At 40.8% G+C, this 13,511-nt stretch overlaps 1 protein-coding gene across 1 annotated transcript in view; it reads right to left on the bottom strand.

Annotated features, from left to right (window-relative positions):
• ctnnd2a (catenin (cadherin-associated protein), delta 2a) overlaps window positions 1–13,511 on the bottom strand; it is a 176,971-nt gene that overhangs the window by 14,762 nt on the left and 148,698 nt on the right. The window contains exons 16-17 of the mRNA XM_030767425.1: window positions 5,673–5,907; window positions 3,994–4,078 (exon numbers count right to left, since the gene is read on the bottom strand). Of these exons, the coding sequence (XP_030623285.1) occupies window positions 3,994–4,078; window positions 5,673–5,907 (320 nt within the window). The remainder of the gene's footprint in view (window positions 1–3,993; window positions 4,079–5,672; window positions 5,908–13,511) is intronic.

The raw sequence follows: 13,511 nt of genomic DNA, 5'->3' as shown, positions 1-13,511 counted from the left end.
AGAGAGAGAGAGTGATAGACAACAGAGAGAGCGGGGGGCAGAAAGAAATAGAGAGAGAGAGAGCGGGGGAGAGAGAGAGTGAGGGAGAGAGAGAGAAAGAGAGAGAGGGAGGGAGAGAGAGAGAGACAGAGAGGGAGGGAGAGTGAGAGAGAGAGAGGGAGGGAGGGAGGGAGAGAGAGAGAGAGAGAGGGAGGGAGAGAGAAAGAGAGTGAGAGAGAGAGAGAGAGAGGGAGGGAGAGAGGGAGAGAGAGAGAAAGAGAGAGGGAGGGAGAGAGAAAGAGAGTGAGAGAGAGAGAACGAGAGAGAGGCGGGGGGGGGGGTGGGAGAGAGAGAGAGAGAGAGAGATGGAGAGTGAGAGAGAGAGAGAGACGGGGGTGAGGGTGGTGCAGTGAGGTGCGAGCGAGTCCTTCACAGATCAATCTGAGCCCTGTCTATGATACACGACGGAGCGGGCATAATAAATCCGGGTCCTGTGTGGGGCGGCAAAGTTTAGAGGCACACAGGCATCCCCCCCCTCCCCCCGTGCCCTTGACCCGCTGAATGACGTCAACGTGTCCATCTCTCAGTCCGCGTCAGTGAGGGCGGAGAATATTGGGTCGATGCACAGCCTGAGGTGGCATTTTACCACAGAACTGTACCACTGTTTGTACCTCTGGCTACCCAACACACAGAAACACAGGCTAGCCCAATTTCCGGCTCAACTGGACGCGCACACACAGTCATGGAAGCCAGTCATTGCGGGAAAGCAGGCAAACTATTGAGCCTAGGCTTAAAGTACTCGCTGTTGTCATGATAAGCTTTATCTCTGCCCCGAATCCCTCTGTTTAAATGGGATGATGGAGGAACGAAAGGCTCATATTAAAACACAGCCGCGTAAATGTGATCGCGGCAGCTTTTGATTCAGCGCGACGAAATAAAACTTAGTGACCTTTTAAACATCACCGGTTTTTATGGCTGTTTATTGATTTATACGCGTCCTTTACATTACTTTCTGCGGCCTGAGCTTGAATCATAGACCACCTCTGAATCATAATCAAAACACAATATTGACGACGTTGTCTGCCAACGAGATTTCAGACGTACATAATTAAAACTGCATGAGGTTTAAACCTTCTGGTGCAGTTATCTTTGTGTTTGTAACAGTCGTCGAAGAAATGCTTCTCTTTCACACCGCCTCTTTTTTTTTGGCTAGTATTGAAATTTTCAAATATGTTAATTGAGTCGTGTGTTTTTTCATTAAAACCCTTATTGATTTAAATCTCCTTTACTGCGAGACTTCACTGCCCCTGAATTTATTTTATTATTATTCAGGCTTCAGGTCTTTCTTCTTCAGTACTTACCTCTTCTCTCTGAGGACTCCCAGGCCTCCAGAGCACATTCACTATTTGAGACTTAAAAAACTTTCTCATTTTTAATTACTGAAGCCTTTCGGCTCAGGACACTTAAAAGCCTATTGTACCCAGATGAGTTTACGACATTTCTGCGAGTGACGACGGTGGGCAATGACAACAAGTTTGTTTGTTTGTTTGTTTGTCATTTCCAAGGTTCTGGGAACAGAACAGACTGTACCAAGTAAGGAGAGAACTAACAACGCCTGACAGGCTGTGAAGAGGCTGCCTTCCAGTTTTCTCACAGATTAACAAAAAAACCCCACAAGATTCAACACCCTTAAAAAAAAAGTCTAAAAAATATGAGAATCATAATGTACCCATCACAGGGGCAGAAAGTATTATATATGAAGCCATGCTGGGAGACACTCGGTGGTGAACATTCTTAGCCAGAAGTGACCAAGAATTGAAATATGACAGTGACACAGGGTATGACCAAATGATCTGTTTCTTTGTCTAAAAAAAAAAAAAAAAAAGTCCAAATTTGTTGCACTTTTTCACCCTTTGTCAGCTTTCATTTTTGAGGTTTTTTTGGCATGGTCTAAGAGACATTTTGGAAAAAGAAGGGTTATTAAAGATCTGCCACAACCACCACTGTCTCAGTACTGTAAGAAAAAAAAAAACAAAGAAAAGGTACGTTTCCAAAGCAACCCTGTTCTAAAAATCATTTCTCCGGAGCGGAGCCGATTCATGACCTTTTACCACCTTTAAAGGTCAGAGAACATAAAGTCCGTTCCAGTCTCTGCAGACGTGTGTGTGCAGAGGCACGACTGTGTGTGTGTGTGTGTGTGTGTGTGTGTGTGTGCGCGTGTGTGTGTCTGGAGAACGCCACAGTTACACAGCAAAGTGGGGACTTCTCTGTCCAGTGTCCCACCACAAGGCCATATCTGTCAGGGGCTCAGATTGTTCACTCAGGTTGAACACTGCACTGTAAAAGCCTGGGGGGGTTCTGCAGCTCACGGGAGAAAGCTAGAATGTCAGTGTGGCAATACACTCCGTTCCACGCTAGGTCATACTCCTGTCACACTCAGCCCTGGTCCTTCCTCTCCCCTCCTCTCCTCCTCCTCACACACTCAAACGAGAAATGCTTGACTTCAGCTTTAAATCTTTCGCCAAATACCGTCTGACTTGACCGTAGGAGTATGAGAGCATCTTGACAAATATGTCACACAGTCAAACTCAGACTCAGAGCTTCACTGTCTATTATATTTTATACATATTTCTTAACCTGTATTGTATATTTGCTGCATTTATTTATAGTATAGATAACGGATACATGTATATCTTCATACATATTCACTGAACTTTCTCTACATGCTGAGCTATAAATATAAACATGTAGGAATATAGAAAGTCATACCTTACAATTTTCAATTTAATAAGAGTAAAAATGTCTCTCAACATGTTTCTTTTTCACTTCCATTGCGTGAATACAATACAATACATTCATTCTGTTCACGTCAAGCCGACTTGCTTTGATAATGAAGGCATTCCAGCCATTGGGAGTGACAAAGTCCAAACCGCATAGCGAAATTGGGGATGAAGGCCATCTTTTCATAACGGAGTCTATCTGCAGAATCCATAAAACAAAGGCACAATATTGAGAGTTCACGTGACGCCAAAAAACGTTACCAACTGGATGTTTTCTGTAAATATCTAAGTTGAATAAAGACGATATTTTTTCATGCGCGTGGGTGTAACAAAGCACAGAGGAGGATGTGAAATGATGAATAAATTCAAGACTACACACCTCTCTCAGTGCTTGAAACACTCCAAAAACATTTACAGATTTCTCAATTTGAAAGACTCTGGCCTGCAAGGTGAAATATATAAAATATTTTTGATGCTATAAAAGTAAATAGCTTTGTTTTGTTTTTTTTGGCTCCTCCTCATGAATTTATTTATTTCCTTTATTTATTCAGGTAAATACCACTGAGGTTGTAATCTTCTATTTTTCCAAGGAAGATCTGATAAAATACACATATGATATTTAAATTATTTAACGCATATAAAGCTTTCAAACCAAAAGCTCAAGCACGCTTTTAAAGGCAGATGAAAACTGCTTCATTTACATTGATCTGGACCTTGAAACATAAAAAGGAAACAAACATTTTCTCAGTCTTAATCTTACTTTGAAACAGTATCTAAAAACATTATGTTTTTGGCAATACAAGGCACTTTAAGACACACATATTGTAGGAAGCTTGTGTAAGCCTCGCTCTTCTAGACAGCAGAGGCCGTGTCGTATCGGACATTTGGGCAAGATTAAAAACGCATAAACCAATTCGTTGGGCGTAAACACCTGCTCCAACACTGTAACAAGGGGACTGAAAGCAGTGAATGTGGTAATTTAGAAGATTATATTTCAAATATGAATGCTTTGACTTTAAGAGATATTTTCAAGTGACTGTTTTCATTTCATTTTTTTTTTTTTTTTTTTTCATTTTTGGGGAGCAACATTCTATTATAGAATTAGAACAGTGAAGATAGCTATTGTCACAAAAGACTCTTAGTCTATGACATAAAATGAGATTCTAAACTCATTTCTAAGCCATTATCTCTACTGTTCCTGGAGTATCAGCACTAGTAGAAAATGAACCGGTACCTTCTTGTAGAGACCACGCAGGTCCCTGTACTGCCACATACTGCTTAGGACCTGAGATGCTGCTTTCACCACCTTGGGGGAGTGTCTGTGAAACAAAAAAAAACCCCAAAACAAATAAATAACCAAACAACAACAACAACAACAAAAGGTCAATGAGAGCCTAAGAAGACGTCGGCATTTCTTTCTTTCCATATCCCACAATTCCTTTATGAGACAGGCACAATTTTCTTTTGCGCTAACGGAGTCACATGATAAAAAGCTATTATTAAGCCAACAATGTGCTTTAAAGAATAGAGATGGCTCTGTGCTTCTTAATAATGAAATGAATAGCTAAAGCGCAGCGTGTGACAGGCCATTTCTTTCAAAAGGGGGGGGAAAAAAAACATAAAACGATCAAACAGTTTTTTTTTTCTACTCCTGCAAACTAAATATGAAAAGGTTTACTTTGTCACTCCTTTAATATAGTCAAAAGGAAATTAAGAAGGTCCTTGACTGAGTGGAATGTACTCAGCGACATAAAAAAAACCCCAAAAAACCCTTGTGTCTTTACATTTCTGCCTGTGTTAAAGACTTGAGTAGGATACTTAGAAGTACAGCAATTACATTACAATCAGATAACCAATTTAAACATCCTTTCCTTCGTGTTTGGAAATGAGTATTTCACTGACTCAATCCTACATTTAGCACACCTACTCTATTTCAGGCACTGACTAAAGAGTTCAAGTGAATTTCATTTCAATTCAGTCACCTCTGAGAATGGATTGTAAATCAGGTAATTCGCTGCAAATCACCCATCATTTTCTATGAACATTTTTACAATTCATTAATGACTTTCACTGAGCGATATGGACTGGGATTACTGCTGGTGACTATGATTTTTGTTTTTCACCACAGACAGAAGAGAGTAGTGACCCAGCACTGTGAGCACTGTCCCTCTGCTAACCTCTCACCAAGAAACTGTGAGATGCTGCCACCTCCATCTTGGCTCAAGCTAAGTAAAAATGACTGAGCGATAAGTGAGGATGTTAAACAGTTACACACAGCGTTGTTCAGCCGAGACCCATGCTAATGCATCAGTCAGTTTGGATCTTGGCTCAAACAAAAAGAAACACATATTCATCCCTAAATGTCATGCTGGCTAAACTCGTGACCAAAAGCATTTTTTATCAAAGAAGCAATATCAATGGCCTCTGAGAATAAAGGAACTTGATGGCTATCTCCAGTAGGGATCATATGAATATGTTCTGTCTCCCATGGTGACGGTACATTTGTTCTCATTTCATTTTTTTCCCCTCTTTATTAAACTTTTCTAAGCTTTGATGAAATGACTCTTAACTGAACTAATTTCATATTCCTATATGTTCTAGATAGCTCTAGACAGAATATACTGTGTTGTGGTTCATGAGCTCCAGAAGCTCACGCAATAAAATCCACGTATAATATCTGACAGGCATCGGTAATAAAAGAATATGCAATATACAGTAACAGTACCACTGTGAAATATAAATGGAGCAATATACTACCTGTCCACAGCTGAGCACATATGCATGAACCCGAATCAGCCCCACCCCACCCCCCCAACACACACACACACACACACACACACACACACACACACACACACACAACACAAACACACGCACCAGACAACACGTCGGTAAGAATCGGGGGCCTCTTACTTGTCTCCTTTGCTCCTGGCGATCCCAATGAGCTTTTCGATGCCGCCGGCGTCTCGTAGGGCCTTGGCGTTCTCCATGTTCTTGGTGATGACTTCGTGCAGGGCGCAGCAGATCGCCGTGACGGTGTCGTCGGACATGGTTTTCCCCGCGGTGCTGTTGGCACTGCCCCCGCTGCTGCCGCCGGCACTGCTGCTGCCCGGGAGACGATGCACCAGGTCACGCATGGCATACTTACCTGTGGGCACGGATGCAGAGTGAAGAGAAAACAGAAAAGACATGAGAAAAGACACAAAAACACGATAACAGAAGCGCAGAGAGTTACTGAATTATCATTAGTAGAAATTAGTATTCTAGTTATTATTAGAAATTTGTATTTAATTCATTGTGGGAACTCTGGCAATAGATGCGTGTGTGCGCGCGCGCGTGTGTGTGTGTGTGTGTACGTGTGTGTAGGAGAGTGAGACAGAGAGAAAGAAAGAAAAAGAGAAAGCAAATTTGTGTGCATGTTTCTATGTGTGCACATGTGTGTGAGAAAGAAAGAGAGAGAGAAAGAAAGAGAAAGTGAATTTGTGTGTATGTATGTGTGTGTGTGTGTGCGTGTGTGTGAGTGTATATTTGTGAAGACAACATTCTTTATGAGTACTCAAGAACTCTAAGGGACTGTCAGTTTTTGGTTTTATTGGCCTCTCTATGAAGAAGTGGTGTGTTGAATTCCAAAAGGGATGACTCATATGGCATTTGAGAACATGTCTAGAGAAGAACAAAAAAAAAAGAAAAAAAAAGTGAAAATTGACATTAAAGCAACAGAGTAGGAAGAGTAATTAAAAATGACTTGCCAAGGCTCTCATCATGAAAAAAAACAACAACCTGATCACATTGAATTTGTCGGGGGGGGGGGGGGGGGGGGGGGGGGGGGGGCAGAACAATGACGACTCAATGTGTGTTTCCTGTGAAACCAGCATGAGTAATAAAACATTCACAAACAAGGAGCTACTGACATTACAAAAGCACACACAGCTTTTGAAGCAAGCTATCCTGCTGCTCCCTAGCTCTCTGTGTCATCATTAATTTAATTGAGAATGTCTTTTACACATAAGAGAAAATCCATTAGCCAAGCAACCAGCAAACACACACACACACACACACACGCACACACACAGGCAGGTTTATTTATATACTGACAGCAGTTGTGTAATGGAATGACAAGACATGAAATGACAGAGAAAAGAGATAGGATATACCAAAAGTTATATACAAAAGTTTGACATATTCAACCGTGTCCAGTGAAAATGCTGCAGACGCTAACGTTTGCTTGACTATCTATCGCCACACATTTCAAACTGTAAACTTTAGGGTTTCGAAGCATTCTCAGCGTAAATCGACCAAAAAAGCCAGCTGACGGTGGAGGCGCGGAAAGACATCCTGCTTCCATAGTTTTAAAAGTTTATCTCCATGATAATATATTTCAGTGCTTCAGGCACAACAGAGTGTCTGACAGAAAACATGATACTGTGTTTAAAAAAAAAAAACGATAACCGCTTGCTTTGGCAATGATTAGAACTTTACAGCACGTACTCCCTTAGGCAAACAGGTTATGAGAGAGATGTCCTACGAGATGAATAGCTATAATCTGTTGCGTCTGCGAATTTTGTCCGTATGAAATGTTGCCTTGGTTTTATTGACAGGAATATTTGAAGCATGTCCAGTGAAATTTAAAGAAAAAAAAGAGATGTGTTTTATTATTATAGTCTCACGCTCTCTCGATGTTGCAGTCTCTGCTCCTGTCGAGAAAACAAGCTTTGAAACTGATTTGACCTTTATGATTAAATGAGACTATTTTCTCTGCTAGCCACCTATTCTCTCACTGGAGTACAAAAAAAAAAAGACTAAGCTAATGAAATTAATCTAGGACTGTTAAATCCAGCTGCTAATTCCAAACAGTCTGAAAATGAAACACAGACGAAAATTTGAGCAGATGGAAATTTCAAAAGTGCCTTAATTCATCATCAGTGAGTTTGGAGCTAATTGGTGACTGCTTATCTTGTTCCTCCAGGCACATAGGCCTTTCTCGTCTGAAAGGACAATATGGAAACACTTACCCAATGGGCTGTGATATTTTCTGAAATAAGTTTCTCTGGATGAAAAAATGTGATATTTTAGAAACAAATAGCTAAAATAAGCGATCTGAAATGACTTCAGAAAGATCGTCTTTTTTTTTTTGTCTTTTTTTGGCTCCACTCCAGTGGTGCTCTACATTGTAGTGAGACAGTTTGTGTTTCGAATGTCCGTGAAAACCGCCAGTGCAATGAAGAAAGCTGACCTCAACAATGGCAGCAAGAGAGAAGCATGGTATTTAAAATGTACAGAGGGAGAATTACACTGATCTCCAGACTATATTTGTCATGGGTTTTTTTTTTTCTTTATATTCCACAAATTTTATAACCCAGATAAAGAAGCATAATAATTCACTCACTTCATTATAATTAAACCTCTTGTAGCTAACTGTACTCATTAAAAGGAAGACTAATTAAAAGTTACTTCTAAAAGCCAGAAAACACTGCAGTAGTAGTGAGAAATAAGTGGATTTCGTTCTTGTTCTCACTCTTCTAGATATTTACAGTTGGACGCAAAAGTCCTTGCACCTGTTACAGAAGCCGAAAAAAGCAAAAGTACACTAATATATTCACCCTCATCATGTTAAATTTAAAGGGTCCACTTACAAGCTAAATCTGATGTTTCTGATGGCTTAATTGTGAGACCTGAGAGGTCGAAGTGACTCTACGGCCAACCTTGACTCTGTGTAGGACCTCAATCGTGGTCGCTTAGAAATACGAGGGCTCCACAGTAATCAGAGCAGAGTGCAAACCCTTGAGTCCATGAAAGCTCGGAAAATAGGCAATCAGCATAAAATGCTTGGTTCATCATGCGCGGCAGCTAAGAGAGAGTTCCGGAAATATATTCAGAGGAAGAAACCGTACCCCTTTGTCCTATTTTGTCATGGATTTTGAACTCTAGGTGGCCGAGTAATAGCGTATACCCAGGAAACTAGCCACTGTTTCCAGCTACTGCTACAATTAGCATACATCGTGTTCTGTAACAACTCTAACAAAGGTTTTGATTATAGTCTGAAAGGCCGATCGGGATGTATTATAAGAAAATGTGCTGTACAGTAGTTATGATGAAAAAACCGCACTTACGCAGCGTGACGGTGAGGAATACGCAGAAAGAATTCAATCTAACTGGTGTTTCTTTGCCTATTACGGAACATGCGGCAACAAGGGTCCATGGCTGGGCATTAAATGACATGAAAATGAAAGTTCACATTGTATATTTAAATGGAACCAAGCAAATGGAAGACGGCAAATGGAAGTCAGCAAAGTTCAAAGAGAGGATGCCAAATGTTCCATGAAAGCCCTTGAGGTCCCTCACTGAGTTTAGGAGTGTCACTCAGCAGTGAATACCCTAAGGTTGATACTCTGTAGGACTTTACTCCACAATAACTTTCAAATGAATACCAGAAGAAAATGGCATTATTTTTGCGTGTTAATGCATGGCCTAGAGCCTATTCCGAACTTGGCTGAGGATGTGGAGGGTGGAAAAAAAAAAAAAAAAAAACAACGCTTGATTTACAGACAACTCATAAAACAAAACAAAACAAAAAAAGAAAAGAGAAAAGAATAGAAAACAATATGAAAGGTTAGAAAGTGATTTAAATTGGAAATTGACTGTCACATTCCTCGTGCGAGATGGGGGAAAGGCAGACGATACGGATTTCACAGTTCTAATATCTTCCGCCATTACAGCCTTTGATGTCCGTCAAAGAGGATCAAAGACTAAAATATTTAAACCGGCATTGTGCAAGCTCATCCTCAGAAGACCCGTGACTTCAATTAAAAGCAGAGCCACCTTGTGGAGACGATAAAAGAACAGCCAGGCCGAGCTGAGATACTGAACCAGATAAGGAAACAGGTGAATACCTCTTTCAAAAGACTGCCTTTAACCACTGTAAAGACAGCTGTTATTTCCATAAATGTCATTATGATGAGAAAAGGCTGATATAAAACTGATGGACTGACTGATAGATGTCTGAAAAGAAAGTGCCTAAGAGACAGAATGAGAGAAAGAGAAAGACAGAGAGCAATAAAGAGTGAGAGAGAGAGAGGGGGAGGAAGAGAGAGTGAGAGAGAGAGAGAGAGAGATAGAGAGAGAGAGACAGGGGGAGGACTGACAAAGATTGGTGATGTTATCTTTCTTTGCTACAATCTCTGTGCACATTTTTCTATGACTTAACACACATCAAGAGTATCCAAATAGCAGGAAAAAAAAAAAAAGCTGCTGGTCTTATTTCTCCCTGAAGTCTCGCTCCAGGGGTAAGTGTGTGACAAATATGATTCTTCTGGTTACCACAGTGAGGATTAGCCTTTCAGTGATGAATCAAAACTTTCAAATCCCTCTCTACTGGTCCAAATGTGGGAGCGCTGAAACTAGAAGTCCAAGGCAAGTTGTAAAAACTTAAAAAAAATTGATTGCACCAAAAACTTAAAAAAAAGAAAAAAAAAAAAAAGACCAAATCCGCGTAACCTTATTGCCCAAAAACTCCACTGCTATATGCCGCTACATGGCAAGATTAATGAGACCAGTTTCTCTTTCCTCTGAAAGCTACACGTGGATAAGTTTTCTCTTCCCTTAAAGACTTCTGAGAGTCATGAATATTAAAATGAGACAGGGAGGGGCCGCTTTGATATGCTTCATTTGGGCTTTCATCAGATACTATGGTTTTCTACTCTTAGTTTGTTCTGAAGGTTGCGAGTAATGATATTCAAAAAGCAACAGAGTGAGGATTAAAGATATTAAATATCTTTTTTTTTTTAAAAATATGGAACAATCTATCTGCACGGATCATATGGCCAATCTCCAAGGCAATTTTGCGTCTCTAATTAGGTCTGAAAAGGTTTGACTAACTCTTGACTAACTGACTGTACAGTGAGTTTTCGACAAGCAAGAGCTTTCTTGTTGCATTCTCCCTCCCTCTCTCTCTCTCTCTCTCTCTCTCTCTCTCTCTCTCTCTCTGTTTCTCTGACCGTGCCATCTCTAAAGACAAGGACTGAGAGTGTTATGTTTCCAGGGACTGCGAAAATGAATCATGACCCTGAAAGCATTCCCTCTCCATTCACCCTTTCCTCTCGTTTCCTCCTACAAGGCGATGTCATCATCTTCAGAACCCTAAAGGACAGCTGCAATGGGGAAAACCGGGCTAATTGGGAGAGTATGAATCAAGAGGCCAGGTCAATGTACATGAGAGACAAAGAGAGAGATCGAGAGAGAGAGAGAGAGAGAGAGAGAGAGAAAAAGAGAGAAAGAGACAGAGCAAGAGCAAGAGAGAGAGAGAGAGAGAGAGAGAAAGGGAGCACTTTCAAAATTGCACGCATATAGCTTGTCATTGAAAGATGATCAAAGTCCTTGTGTCTGCACATCTGTGAGTGTTGACTGACTGACGGTGCACCTCAAACACGAGTGCACTAACGCAAGCACAGCAAATAAAGAGGTACAATGGGAAGATGAAAAAGAAAAGGAAACAAACAAACAAACAAACAAAACTGAGATAAATAAAGCTTCACTTAATAAAGCTTGGCTTTTTCATAGACAGCATCACCCTTTATCAATTCAGCTTTGTATGAGTATAATTCTGAGCCATTTTACTGTTTTCACACATGCTGTGTCGTATGCTAAATAGCGTTGGTTGCTTGATTGGCTTTGAGGATCTGTGAAGATATCGGATCGAGAGCGTTAATCACAGATAACTTCTGAGCCACTGAAGCGCACTACCTTACCTTTACGGTCATTCACAACTGAAATCCGTATTCAGCGCGAGTACGCTATAATAACTGCCGAGGGAAGGTTTGCACTTTGAAAATTAGATTCCTATTCTTTTTCTGGAATCACCTCATATCTCTTGTAAATCTCCGCTCATATGGCAACCGTGACAGTCTATCCGTGAAAAACCATCCGCTGCATCTAATCGTGGTGCAAACTACTTAGCATTGCTGAATGACCTCTCCTTGTGCGAGAGCTCTATTCATGGAAAAGTCATACGGGCAGCGAGAGACAGGGACCGTAGAAGACAGACTCGGTCAACGCAACATGGATTTCCCCAGACCGCTCGTCACAGCCAACGCATGTGGCAGAGCTGATACTCAAATACTGTGTGTGTATGTGACAGTCCATGACATGGATGCACTTCTCAGGCTCCTGGAGCACTGTGCTTAATGAGTAATCCCTCTGGATCACAAATAAAAAATATATATATACATATATATATACCGTTTTTGTTTTCGCTCACATTAACGATGCTGATCAAAAACCGAAGCGCAGTGTCTCTGTGATAAAAAGTAACAAGACAGAACTATTTCTGAAATACAGGATTAATATATTTGTGAATAGACCTGACAAAACGAAATTTAATAGCTGCAAAGAGTTTTTTATTTTTTTTCATGCAGATACAAAGCAATCAACACCTGGGAAGCAAAGCAAGCAAACCGAAAAACAAGTCCATATTTTTATACTTAGTTCCAAGGTAACTTCTACGATACAACAGATAAACGTGGACAAACTCCAGGCAGTAATTACTGACCAACAGATTCCTGAGCACAAAGCTTCTTTTAAAGTCAACATTCCCTGGCACCACTCTATAGCAACTGAAACCAACAGCCTGAAACAAGAGGAGAGGTTGCCATGGAGATGCTCAGACCCACCAGGAAACCAAGTTTATTAGAGAAAGATCAATAATGCGTTAGTGATGTCACTTCAAGAATAGCAAACAGTGAACATTCATGTCGGGGACAAAAATAAATAAACAAATAAATAAATAAATAGCGTCGCAAAAAAACGAAGCCATGATTTAGATCTGGAAGATTCTAAAAGTGAGATGTGAATCTAAACCCTTTGTTCCCGTGTCTGTGTCACAATCCATGCTAAAAAAAAAAAAAAAAGAGCTACATTTAAACCAAAAGCTCCATTTCAATTCAAATGTATTTGTTTTGCAGAGCAGAGGGAGCCATCCACCAGCTCTAACCGTATAACAACGTGGTCACTGGACTTTTCTTTAATCTGAAACTTTTAGACATTCATTGTATCCAAATCAAGAACATTAGCCTCAATTATGTATAATTGAAGCCATGTGCAAATCGAGGGCAGGGACACGGGTGCAGTGAGAGAGGTATAATTAGAGTTCAGTTAAAGGTTCTAGATTACTTTGCGCCCAAACACCTGTGTAATGGAAAAATGGCAGGGGGGAGTTGTTGGCTTCCCTCACACAAAGACACGCCGACATGTAACGGCAGAACAGGACAGCGCGGCTGTACAACAGTCCACACACACACACACACACACACACACACACACACACACACACACACATACGTTTGGGAAGAAGTGGAAACGTATAAAAGCTGGGAGTGTTTTTTTTTTTTTTTCCTTTCGAAGAGAATCGCTATCCATTTGCTTGTTCTGCACCATCTCTCTGTTATGATAGAGGAAACAACACCCGGAGAACACAGCTAACACTGTTACTTCCGTCAAATGCAGCGTAAAAACGTAACGGCCACAGAGGTCGCAGAGCAAAGCGTATGTTGGGCGTTCTGTATCACACCTTTAAAAAACGATAAGATAAGCCATCTCGACAAGCCATCTCGAAAGTTGGAGACAACAGCTTTTTTTTTTTGGTGCACTCAACATCAGAAATGAGTCAAATAATTTGCTTTACAATATAACGTTAACCTGACAATGCAGCGAAGAACAGAAAAGAGCAGATCACTGAACACCGTGCTCTGCTTCAGGTGT

Source organism: Chanos chanos, chromosome 3 (genome assembly GCF_902362185.1).
Source record: "Chanos chanos chromosome 3, fChaCha1.1, whole genome shotgun sequence".
Lineage (NCBI taxonomy): Eukaryota > Metazoa > Chordata > Actinopteri > Gonorynchiformes > Chanidae > Chanos > Chanos chanos.
The sequence above is the reverse complement of the archived record's forward strand: the minus strand, read 5'-3'. Positions and strand labels throughout refer to the sequence as shown.